A 12,999-nucleotide genomic window follows, 5' to 3' on the forward strand; every position below is an offset into this window, starting at 1 on the left:
GCGATCCTGGCCTCTCGATCGCCTGACCCGCGCCTCCGGTCACATGCACCGGGGCCCCGCCGTGCAGCACGCGGTACATGGCTTGACGCATCAACGGCCTCGTGTAAGGCCAAGCCCAGATGAGTTGCACGGGAAGGTGAAACAAACGGGACAAGCTCGCTAAGCTGCCGGCCGGCTGGCGCTTGCGTCTGTACTGTGTTTATATAACGAAAAGTTTGCGTCCGTGGGTGCGAGGGGTGATCCCACCGTCGCACCCGCGGACGCGCGTCGTCGTTCGGGGAACCGTGTGCCCTCCGGTAAGGTACGGGACAAGTCATGGGAGCTGTGTGTCCCGTGGTCTGGACGGTGGCTGGCACGGTCTCTACAAGGTGGCCGGAGGTGTCCCATTGGCGTCCGTCCGTCCGTCACACGGTGCACGGCCGGTCCGAGGCGCCAGTTTTGGTTTGCCAGGTTTCGTGCCTCTGTTCGGCGGCGGATTGGGTGGCTCTTGTGCCGACTTGGGCAGTTTTCAATTGCACCTGCGACAAAGTACGTTCGTGCAATCTTTTTGAGGATCAACGTTGGTGCAATTTGGAGGCAACTTCCGTCACTGATTGTGCGGTCTAGACGCGGAATCGGGCTGAATATTCCGGGAGGCTGGTAGTGAAATAAGTGAAATCATCATCATTTGGCCTGGAGAAAGCAGGGCGGTTTGCTACTCTTCTTGTCCGCCCTCTGCCTGGAGAACGCCGACACATGTTTCGGCCCGATCGGGACGTGGACGGACGGAGGTAAATTTACAGCAACCAGCCGACCCAAACACACGGTCATTATGTTCGTTTCGGTTGGTCCAACGGACATCAACGTTTGCTTCGATGTTTGGATCGACGCATGTGTCTAACACGGGTTCGATTCATTTTTATTGACGTGTGAAAAAATAAAACATTTTTAAAAATAAAAAACAAGCACTAATTAAATATTAAAAGCCGGGCATGAAGGGTGACGAGAGTCCACGCGTTCCCATTATATTAATTAACCATAAAAAAACCTAAACTAGGAGGCAGCCCTAGGCAACGGCGGGGCCGGTGAGGTCAACCAGCGTATGCGTAGGGCCGGCCAAGGGAAACGCCGTGTTCCAGAGCGTAGCTGCTTGCGCCTCCGTTGTTTGTCACATCGGCATGAACTGTGCTGGTGACGGTGGCAGCATAGCACGGACGCGCTCCTCCTTCTCCATCTCCCGTCGTTCCTCCTTCGCCTCCTTCTCCAGCGCCATCTCCCGACGGCCTTCGGCGCGCTCCGCTGACAGGTGTTGCGACTTCCACTGCAAGAGGTACGCTTCCTCCTGCGCCAGTGTCGCGCCCAACCAGATAGGCTGCATGCTGACCCACTTGCGGAGGCAGCCAGTCCACTGATAGACCTCCCGCTGGGGCTTCGTGGGCTCGGTCTTGGCGAAGGTGGCACGACGCAGTTGCCGGCGGCGGACAACGCGATGGTCTCCGCGAACAGCTCCTGGTACGTCATCTCCTCCTCGTCGGCCTTGGGCCGCTCTTCCTCCTCGCTCTGGCAGAGAACAATTGTCAGCGCCGCCTGGTAGGTGGCCTCAGCCTCTTGGTCCTCCTCCCTAACGACGGACGGGGGCGGCAGAGGGCCTCTTGGCTGCACGTCGCGCACGCCACGCCGGCGGTGTTCCCCGTGCTCGACCGCAAACCAGAGCTCCTAGTGGAAAGAGTCGGCCACGTAGGCAAGGTTGAGCCACTGCTTCGGCGTCACGAGGCGCCGACGGTGACTCACCTCCTCCGCGTGCAACCACACCGACCGCGGAACGGCCGGCACCGAGATCCTCTCCGGATCCAGATGCTAGTGGTGCAAGAGGATGACATCGGGGTACGGCAGCGGGACGTGATGCCCCCAGTGCCACCGCGCTTGGTGCACCATTACGCTGACACGTTGGCGAGGCCGGCGGGAAGACGTCGGCGGGGAGATCGCGCGGGGGTAGACAGGGGCCTTGCCTTTGTTTTGGAAGGAGCTGGCCCTGGCACGCAGTGCTAGGGTTTGGTCGCCGATGAGGTGGCAGGATGGGGATGGGTGAGTTCTGGAAGCATATGAAACCGAACCCACCCCACGCTCGGATTAAAAAAGGTCGACCGCGGCCGTTGACGCGTGGACCCGCGGAGGACGGCCGTCATAAATTATGTTGACCGCAGGTGGTTGGAACGGACACGAAAGGACGCGTGCGCGTACGTGCATTTCAGTCCCAAATTTAAGCCAAAAATTTATCAGCTCAGATGCAAAGTGGACGTGTTTTGGTAATGAATCGGCGCATTGGACCATTAATTTTATCATTACGGACACAAATAGATGACGACAGATGAAATGGGTCCGCGTTGAAGTTGCTCTTACAAGGGAGAACAACGGTGAATGGTGACATAACATAGCACAAAGTGTGGTGTGATCATAGCCCCATTTCATAGGGGTGATTTGCCGGCCACCCCTGCTGTGTCTGTCTGTGAACATGTGTGCCGAGAGTGGTGTGATAACCAAGGTCTAGTGGTAGTAGATTCCTGGCAACTCCACGTCGTCGGACACAACGCAAGTGCATGCAGCATTGCTTGAAAGCGAGCAAATGGCCTTGCCGAGAAGGACTACCTCTTGGTGAGACGGTGGAGTCGTGTTCTACCCCTTTCAAACGACAGTGTTCACATTTAGGCACACTCCCACGATACGTCCGATGACAACCCCCCGCGTCAAATCAAAATTAGCGGTGAGGAGACGCATGGGTGATGATGTGTTCGTCATCTTTGCAGTTGCAAAGGAAAGAAACGATTGATTCAGTTTTGTTCCACAGCATAAAAGACTTTTGTCTGCTCAGGGAAACGTGGGGCGCGTGAGCCTGCAAAAGATGCGTCGAGTTCGTTTACCCAACAAGCAGCAGCCAGCGCCGTCTCCGCTTGGACGATACACTTTGTGCACCCCAGTACGGCACTCCAGTTGGAGCGCGCACACAGAGTCACAGACGACAACGACGGAGCAAGAGAGCGAGCAGTCCGGCGAAGCCACACGGTTTAGGGATCAGAGCTTTGGGTTAACGACACGGGCAAAGCAGCAAAAGGGCCTTCGTCCGTCCTGTCACTCGCATTCGTTCGTTCGTTCATTCATTCCCCTACGTATGGTGATTTTGTCTCGTCTCCTAATAACTCCTAAGCATTGTTAATTAGCGCGCCGTGTCCGCCACCAGAGCCCAGACCGGTTCGTGACTCCTTCAAATTATACATACAATAACAATAACAATAAGAAACTATAGTGGTGTGATGTGTCAAGGGCGGAGGAGTCATGCGGTAGACTTCGCGGCCATGTTTGGGTCCGGTTGACGGAATTTTCAAACACGTGTCATGGACCATTTTTCATGTGGCTGTGACTATTGGGTCATGCTCCATTGGTAACCGGTCTTGGTCAAACCCCTCCATGTAGTAGTAACCGGCCACAGTTTAAATTCGAGCTAGGATGGCTAACTAGTCTGGGTGAGGCCCGCTCAAAAGATAAATAGTTTGGGTGAGGCAACCCCGGGGGCAATACATGATCCAATGATGGAATTACAGAGTCCACGTTCTTGTGATGAATTTTTTGTGGATGGGCTAAACAAACCGCTGGTATGTAGAGTAGAATAAAAGATAATTCGCAGTTCTCTACCATGATCGACACGCTCGATAAACCCGTAGAGATGATGCCTCTATCTGCTCGTAAGATTGAGCAAAAAAGAGCCGAAGAAATGAACAGGTTGCGCGCAATAACGCGCGAGGAAGAAATCAAATGGTACCGATGCTACAAGGCCCAGTACCTAGTTTGAGGAGATGATAATGCGAAATATTTTCATATGTTGGTCAATGGCAGGCATATAAAAAAAGGTATATTCGCTCTCGACCATGACGAGGGCTGAATTGAGGGTGACATCTCGCTCAAAATTCTTATTACTAATAAGTACTGCAAATATTTTATTTTATTTTGCACCTTCGGCTCAGAGTATGACTTTGGGTTTGTGTGTGTAGATGGCCGGGTTAACGACATGGAGGAAGCAGCAAAAGTACTTTCACTCGCATTCATTCATTCCCATACCGTATGTTTTTGTCTCCTCTCCTAGTAGGCATTGTTAATGCGCCGCCTTGTCCGCTACCAAAGCCCAAACTGACGCTCAAATAATAATAATAATACAACAGAGTCTAAAATAAGTACTCCCTCCGTTCCTAAATATGACTACATACGGATGTATATAGACATGTTTTAGTGTGTAGATTCACTCATTTTGGTCCGTATGTAAACCCTTAGTGAAATCTTTTTAAAGACTTATATTTAGAAACGGAGGGAGTAGTAGTATATCAAGGCGAAGGGAATCCTTTGGTTAGGGTTAGGGTTACATAAGTAGCATAAGTTTGTCTCTAGGACTCCAGTGATGATGGAAGGAAGGAAGGAAGGAAGAAACGAGGATGGATGCTCCGGGCCGAGCTGGGCGGCCGTCCCCGGCGGTAGCGTCCAAAACCGCGGGGCGCATCTTCCCAAGGAGGAAAGCCTGGGATGCTCGTGTGCTGATCCCTTGGCCGTAATGGGATGCTTACAATGGCGTTTGGTATAGTATTACTACAATTAGTCCGTTGACCAAAGCACCTTCAGGAGATTATTACTCTATATATATTGCGTTTGCAGCGGCCGTTCGTTGAAAGGAACAGGAGGCCTCCCGCGCTTTTGCCTGACGGGAGCAGAGATGGCGCCCTCACATCAAGCTAGTACAGATTCTCATTTAGATTCCGTTACTTTCTTTTTCTTCCTAGCAAAAGCAAGATCCGGTTACTGGCTGCACCACTGGTGACTCTAGTCTTCACTGGTATATCGTTTCAACCGTAAAAAAGGTCGCCGGCCCGTTTCATTTTGGGCACAAATCTGCATCCAGTTTGCGTCCACACGGCTCCTCGTCCGTCTCGAAGATGCGTGACGGCCTCCCACCTACCTTCATCGTCCAAATTAAATGCGGACGTGCGGCGGACCACGGTTGTTAGCGACCCAACTGGCGGGTCGTCGTCCTTCTTATTGTGGAAGTCGTGGACCGACCAGTCCACAACTTTCACTTCCAAAGCCCCCCCCCCCTCTCCCCCAGCGGGAACTTGCAAAACCATAGTCCCGCCACGATCGCTATGACTTGGCCTTGGACCAACAAGGGGAAGCACGGCCATGACGTCGGCTCCTCCTCTGGTAGCCGCCACTCCGGCCACTCTAGGAGTCCCCATCATCGTCTCTGCCAACATTTGCCATCGCGCCGCCTGCGGCCCCGCAGCGTGTTCCACCCTATGTCTTTTGGAGACGGCGACACCACTCCCCTGGGGAGATGCCCACCTCCCCAACTACCGACATCTGTCCGCGGATCGGGTGTTAATCCCTCCGGTGCCGGTGAGCGGATGCGCCCACTGTGAGGAGATCGACCGACGTCGCGCGTGCCTGCCACTGGTTCTGCTCCACGACCCAAGGTACGCCATGAACTCGCCGTTGTGGGATACGTGGCTCCGCGACGAGCATGGCCTGCGGCGGCAGTCTTGTTTCGTCGATCGTCCACCTACCCCATGTCGGCATCGTGTTGTTAGCCCGCCCCAAACGCACGCACATAGGCGTGTGTGCGGCCTCACGCCGATGCCATCTCTGTCCCCGTCCCCGCCACCACCACCTTTGATGCCCGAGGAGGAGGAGGCCGAGCTTATGAGGCGTGTCATGGAGGACTCAATAAACATGCACGACGAGCGCCAATGGGTGGGCTTGGAGACGGCATTGGCCCTCTCTACGGCCGACGACACGACCATCCCGAAGCTGGAGTAGGCCACCATGGTGAAGGAGGTGAAGGAGGAGGTGGTGGACGAGCCGCCCCTTGTCGTGTGGAACCCGCAGCTGGTGGCCCAGCAGTGGGGCTGGTCGGCCGCGACGTCAGAGATAGCCAATGTGCTCGGTGTCGGGTTAGGGTCAGTGACACCACCGCTGTTACCCAAGCAGGATTAGGAGCCACGGGAGGAGGTGGTGCAGGCGCCACCAATGCCTCCGATCTGGCAATGGCTGCCAACCCACCTTTGCAAGCCGTCTCCATACGTCGACCTCACCAGCGACGATGACGAGTAGGACAACGCTCCCGAAGACGACGGGGACATGCCTTATCTTTTTTACTCCCCCCGTCACGGTTTAGAAGGCGTGCATGCAAATTCTCTAGGACCTAGGTGGTTATTGATTGACTGTGAAATGAGTTAAAAAATAACATTCACACTACGCATGCATATAGAAGTAATACAACGGAGTACTAATTAGCTGCTAGGAATAAATGCAGCGTGCCTTAATCTTTATCTATTTTAAAAACGCACGTAAGTCTAACTGTGCCTTCTAAACCGTGACGGAGGGAGTATATTTTATGTTTAATTAAGAAATATGTTAAACTTGGCTATGTGGACGTTTTAATGGTTTTATTTATGGTTTTATATTATTTAATGTTTATTTGGGGACAAAATTCAAATCCGCATACGCGAACACTTTGGGATGTAATAGGCCTGTTGGGCAGAACAGCACGACTACTGCAAGCGCGCGATCATGTTCATTTTTCTGTCTCCAACGGACGAAATTCAAATAAAACAGACGTTTGGATGGGGTCGTGTGTTTGAGTTGCCCTTAGTAACTTCAGACGACAAGAGCAACTAGAGCCAATCGACAAATCCCTTCGACAAATCACGACCCAATACCAGCAAACAGGGCCAAATGCCATTAACATGGCATAGTTTTGCATTTAATGGCAAGGATTGATCCTCATGAGAGTGATAACGCATCCACGATTGCCCCCAAGAGCTGAATTTGTTTCTACTGGATTTACAGATGTGCTTTGAAGCACGGCGTTACAACGAAATTAAACCCTGTTTGATCACTGTCACTGCCATTGCAGAATTCGATCTATGGACACCACAGACTCTGCCGCGACGAAACAATGGAAATCATTTACACCTGAAAAAATGATGACTGAACCCCAGCCGGTTTTCGAAAGGAAACCCAAATATCATAGCAAACAGCCAGCCCAGTATTCGCCCACGGAAACCAGAGGCAAACATATAGTTGTGCGCACATACTTGAATGGTCTGAAAGTTAAGCTCCTTCTCCTGAATCACGCATGATTGATTGTGGCGACCACTTCAGATGCAGCTTCAGCTTCCCGGTCTTTGCTCCCTGCAATGGGAAGCTATCGGTGTAGTCTTCTTCGATCAAAACCTTAGTCAAGGTCAGGATGCACCGTCCCATGTAATCCTACAGAAAACAAAGTTTGACATGCAAACATGAGACCATATCGCAGTTGAAAAATTACCCGGATAGCACCATGATAAAAGCTTCGATAGGACTTACTCTACTGAAAGTGTCATGATCATAAACTTCCAGCACAAGCATGTCATGCAAGCCATCTTCGACAACAAAGTCAAAAGTTTGATTCCAAACCGGGTTCAAGCTTTCATTCACAACCTGCAGTCGGCACATGATAGGAACAGTGAAGACATGCTTTAACCAAAGCAAATTCTAATGGTAACACTGCAAAATCATTGAAAAATTAACACTATGATATTATACTACTTAAAAACTGGCAATGCTATATCTGAACGAAAGAAATTACCCTTGTCTTGTGCTTCGTTTTTGTTTTCTTGAGAGAAACTACAACATATGGGTCAGACTTTCCATTCATATCCATTGCTGGCAGATCTTCACCAGATATCACAGTTACTGAGAGAACCCCTCGCAGGATAATTTCCTTTCTCTTCCTTGATGACAATCTAATATATTCTTTGCTAGCTGATCCATTTCCATTACTTGTCATTGTCCTCTCCAAAGAAGTCATCGAAAAATGTTGTTTGAAAGGATTTGGAGTCTCATCCTTCATGTTATATGGATAATAGACTAACTCAAGGTGCACCTGTTGGGGTCATGCCACAACATTAGGTTACATCGAAACAAGAAGGTTATGTACCCAATTTTGCAATATGCGCCATGAAAAATGATGATATGGAAAGCTAAATCTATTTTGAGTGTCAATCAATTCAGATTCCAGGAAAGCAAAAAAGTTTACAGTCTACTCCAGGAGAACTGGGCTAACCTGACCCCGATCTTTCCTGTCTCGTTGAATCTCCAAATCTTTTACAAGCTTCAGCCATACATCCTTCACTTTGCCAGGTTGAAGATCCTTCAGGCTAACTTGAGTACAGCCAATCAGATCAGATTCCTGAATACCGTCATCATCATAAATCTTCACTGTCACGCTCTGAGTATCAGCGTCTTCAACAATAAACTCAAAGTGTTCATTCCAAATGGGATTGAGATCATTGTTCTATAAAGTTTATGACAGAAGTTAGTAGGAATCCCAAAAAGGCAAAGCGCGCAAACAAGGAATGAATATAGTAGACTTACAATTGTTTTACTTCTCTTGGTTTTGTCTGGTAATGGTCGGATATATAAAGTGGCAAAAGGATCCGATTTTCCTATCAGATCCTTGTTTGTCAAATCTCTTGCTTGCACAAGCTTGACTTCCAATGTACCGACAGGTTTCAGTTCCAGATCACTGGTACACAATCATTATAGTCATTCCACTGTGATTTTTTAAATGATACTATTATGTAACCAGGAATTAACCAATACTCACCTGTAGTCCCCAGGTACTATAGGAATGACTTTCCTTACTGGCCATGTTATTGAGTCTTCTATAGCATTTTTTATAGTTTCCTGTAAAAAGATTAAGGATATTACATCAACAGACTCAACAATAGGATTTGCAAATTACAACTCTCCACTATGAAACACAGGCGTACGGCCAAACCTCAAGAGCAGCTGAAATGCCAGGAATAGCAGAAATATCGCCACCAATGACCTTCAGTTTGAAATCCAGTTTTTTCTAACATAATTTTAGGAGATAAAAAATAGTAAGGATGCTAACAAAGATATAGCTTCAGCAACCAGAGAAAAACAATGATGGGTTGGGCAACAAATTAACCTTCTGTCTTAGAGAAAAACAAACAGCTCCAAAGCAAGGCAGTTGTTCAACCAGCGGTTTGAAAATCAAGCGGAAAACTCCCGTGAAGCCGATGTCCTTCACCTATATGGCAGGAGAATCTTAGAATATGGAAGAACTGATAAGGTTCATTTTGGTGCATGGAATACATGACATGGTAATTGGTTGAAATTTGAAGGATCAACACTATCACTATCCAACCAAAGCACATGGACCCTCACAACTCACAATGTCATGCACAAATTGCACGTAAAATTTTGCACTGGAGAAACTAATGAGTTGACTGATGAACTAATACCATATGACCCTTGGTCGATCATGAGTAAACTAGAGTAAAATCTAACCAACAACCTTTTACCTACTTGACTACTTCTTACTTGTTACTCCCTCTGCTACCTAAATAATTGTAGTTTGGGAGAACTAGCCCCAACTACAATTATTTAGGTAGCAGAGGGAGTAGATATGTGTAAGACAACTGATTCATAATTCAATTGGTCTAAAATTAAAAGGTCAGTTGTGTGAGTTAGTTATGATTCCTTGCGCATATTCCATCAAGTCATAGTTTCATATAACATGACCAAAGACAAAGACATGAAATAGATCACCTGTATTGGTAATGCCACCCCAAGTCTAGTTTTTACATCCAATATGATACTTGGATTGGCATCCCAATTCATCTCTAGCTCCATAACGATACCTTCTTCATTACTCTCAATGATTGAAATACCTGCACCAAGATGAGTAGGGCATAGTGGGTCAGGCTAGATGAAATGAAACTAAAATAAAGCAACATAAAACTGAAGGAACTACTTCAAACTCATCACAATATAACTTATTTTTACAGAAAGTAGCATTTTCAATGGATAAGTGGAGTGGAGCACCTTAAATGAACAGTATAAAGATCATTAGAACAACCTTATTTCCATTAGGATGAAATTTTATTTATTGATAGTCTTGTGCATCCAAAATAGGTATTCATCCACACCCTCAAGGCCTCAAAATCGTTTTACTACTATCCCAAAGTATGGGCAAACACCATGTATAAAATCTAATATGCAGGTGCAGCACCAGCAGACTTAAGGGGTTGATGTCTCATTTGCTGGTGTCATACAATTGCCTAAAGCATGCAAAATTTGGGCAACGAAATTCATGCACGAAAAAAATGCTGGCAACAATAGAGTGAGTTCAATGTCATCAAGAACATAACAAGATAGAGGAAATGATGAGAGGTAGTTTGAATATACCTACCAGTAAACTGCGGTGCAACGGTACCAAGAGTGAGTTTTGAGAACGTGAGGGCAGCAAAGACAATTGGCCTATATTGTTCAAGAACAGGCTCAACGGAGGCTTTGATGAGTTCTGATGCTGCCTGCAACAACAGATGACCAGAGAAGAAGATGCTCAAGAAGAGGGTATTTACAAAAGAAGTAAAATAGAAAGAATTCTGGTGACGGTTTCAGGATACATGGGATGAGATGCATCATACGTCATTCACAAAGGGCCATATTTTGTTGAGCTCCTCATTAAGCCATTTTAACTGCAAAATTGCACGCATGAATACATTGATCATTCACCTATAGTGCGAAGGAGAGCTTAACTAGAGATTGCTAAATAAGTATACCTTTTGCTGCGTAGAGAAAACAACCCAGGATGGGTACAGGGTACCTGGAAGTAACTTGCGTGAATCTTCGACCGTCATTTTAGAGAAAGTAGCAACCGTGGCAGCCTGCACAAATAACCAGCGAAAATTCCTATTAATTCAGGTATGGCTGCAACCCGGAAATTCAGTCACAAAGTGAAGGTTCCCAGTTTAGGATGGACATGGAGATTGGAGCCTATCTCAGCTGGGTGGGAAAGTGGGTGGACAACCCACCACCTGGGTTCAAGTACCATGCACAAATCTGGGCGCCAATGCCTTCTCTATTAATACAACATGAAATTTCTTCAACAACAACAACAACAAAAAGGTGATATAGAAGTGAGCCCATGGACTAGAATTGGCCTGGCCTAAACAGTGAAAGGCAGTGGCCAGCACTAGAACTAGAAGAACCATATGGCATGATTAGGAGCACTTGCAACTGCGCTCATCCGTGGGCAATATTCGAGGGCCCCAAAATGACTACTACTGCCCTGCCTGCCCTACAAGCCAATGTAGTGTAGTGTGTGACCAATAAAAATGGTGCTACCATTGTAACAAGCTGCGAGCAGAGGTTGCAAGTTGCAACCAACACAATCCAAAAACCTGTGCCGACACCGACGCAGTTAAGCAAAGGCGACAGGGATGATGATGATGATGATGCCGAGAGCCGTCTACCTAACGCGAGGGCGAACAGTTGAACAGCCCCACCGGGGAAGGCAAGGACAGATTCGGGGCCCGCTTTCGGGTCGTACGCCACGCCGTGTTCCTCCAATCCCCGAGCGCCCGCAATCCCGTCTCCGCGTAACAGAGGCGCATCTAGAGGATTCGAGGTAGGGGGGAGGGGGGACGGGGGGCGCTTACCAGCTTCCGGCGGCGGGCGGCGCGGGCGTTCTCGCAGCGGGCGAAGGCGACGATGAGCGCGACGCCGGCGGCGACCCCCATCGCCAGGCCCAACCAGAACCCCATTCCGCCGCCTCTCTCCGACTCGAATCACCGCCGCGCTACGATATCCTCCTCCCCCTCCGCGGGCCAACGCGCATCTGGGGGCAGGCACGGGCGGCACGCGAGCGAAAGCGAGGCGCTGCAGCAGCAGCTGGCGGGGCCCTCCACGGGCCCGGTCGTCGACGCCGGCGCGGGGCGGGGAGTCCAAGTGGCGCCTGCTGCTTGGCTGGCGGCGGTGCCGACTGGGGAGAGGAGGAGTTTGAAAGACGACGGGGAAAAAAGAAAATGGAAATAGGCGGAGAAATGTGGAGACCGGGGAGCGGAAATCGGGAGAGGAGCGGAAAGCGATGCCGGTTTGGGGGTTTGGGATTGGGATTGGGATTAGGATGTGAGGGAGAGATCTCGGCGACCCGCCAGAAAACTGTTTTTTCTTCCGCTTTCTCGCCAGGATGGGATTCGGATGGCGTGAGCGAGCTGGGGTGGGGTTAGGGGTTTGCTCGCTGGCGGGTGGGGCCGCGGGGAGGCGGGCGGCGTTGATGGTGGGGCGGCGGTGGGTGTGGCTTGCTATTCTTGGGGGGCGACGGATCGGTTCGGGATTCCGTGGTTCGAAGTTTCTTGGGGATTGAAATGTTTTTGGGGAGGAGGATTGGGTTCTGCGTGCTCCGTGCACGTGCATCGCGGCCGAGCTGCGTCCGTGCTGACCCCGCCGGTTCGATGATCGTTGTGCGGGTCGGTTCGACCGGGAGGCTGTAGTCACCGGTGTGTGATTCAACACGGGGATTTCATTTTGCTGGCTTTGCTTCGTCAAGGGACGAGCGCCTGCCGCTCGACTGTGCAGTAAGAGCAACTCCAACCCCGCATTCCAAACGGATGCGTATTCTATTTGTTTTTTGTCCGTTTGAATCGGCATATTCGTCTCATTTTGTAAATGAGTCGGTCGTGCGTTCAACAGGATGGCCAAAATCTCGTTCCCACGGACGGACATCATTCATTTTTTAATCACATATTTTCCTTTATTTTAGATTTGAACAATATTATTACTTCATCAAATACATTTTATACTAATTCTTTGTTATGAATATAAGGCCAAAGAAACCAATAACTACAATTAAATATTTTAAAAGATGTCTAACTTTTATAACTTCTCGATCTATATCTTCAATTCTAAATAGAAGTGCACAAATCCCGCTCGCAGGATGCGCAAAATTTCGCCACCGTCGTCGCAGATCCACCACTAGGCCTCCCACACTGGTACGAAGGAGGCACCCTGCCGGTGAATTTGCTGCTGGAGAGCTAGGGTGGCCGGGGGGAAATGGGGTCGTTGGCCTAGGGTTTGTGTGCTTGCGGGCGGCGGGTGAGGAAAGGGCATAAGAAGGAGAGACTTTGA

General features: G+C 49.3%; 1 protein-coding gene across 1 annotated transcript; it reads right to left on the reverse strand.

Annotated features, from left to right (window-relative positions):
• Window positions 1–6,743: 6,743 nt before the first annotated feature.
• LOC123428168 (synaptotagmin-5-like) lies at window positions 6,744–12,019 on the reverse strand. The gene is made up of 13 exons (XM_045112338.1): window positions 11,532–12,019; window positions 10,653–10,757; window positions 10,518–10,568; window positions 10,280–10,400; window positions 9,637–9,758; window positions 9,014–9,115; window positions 8,840–8,914; window positions 8,666–8,745; window positions 8,434–8,584; window positions 8,123–8,353; window positions 7,646–7,942; window positions 7,384–7,497; window positions 6,744–7,287 (listed from the first exon to the last, which is right to left on the reverse strand). The coding sequence occupies exons 1-13, from the start codon at window positions 11,634–11,636 to the stop codon at window positions 7,129–7,131; spliced, it is 1,713 nt and encodes a 570-aa protein (XP_044968273.1). The 5' UTR covers window positions 11,637–12,019; the 3' UTR covers window positions 6,744–7,128.
• Window positions 12,020–12,999: the final 980 nt, after the last annotated feature.

Source organism: Hordeum vulgare, chromosome 2H (genome assembly GCF_904849725.1).
Source record: "Hordeum vulgare subsp. vulgare chromosome 2H, MorexV3_pseudomolecules_assembly, whole genome shotgun sequence".
Taxonomy (NCBI): domain Eukaryota; kingdom Viridiplantae; phylum Streptophyta; class Magnoliopsida; order Poales; family Poaceae; genus Hordeum; species Hordeum vulgare.

What these genes read in the sequence shown, in the direction of transcription:
- LOC123428168 (XM_045112338.1), bottom strand. Translation starts at nt 11,636, where the DNA reads ATGGGGTTCTGGTTGGGCCTGGCGATGGGGGTCGCCGCCGGCGTCGCG. An exon ending in TATGGCCCTTTGTGAATGAC is followed by an intron (nt 10,401 to 10,517) that starts GTATGATGCATC and finishes CTGTTGTTGCAG; the next exon opens with GCAGCATCAGAACTCATCAA. An exon ending in GCATTTCAGCTGCTCTTGAG is followed by an intron (nt 8,746 to 8,839) that starts GTTTGGCCGTAC and finishes ATCTTTTTACAG; the next exon opens with GAAACTATAAAAAATGCTAT.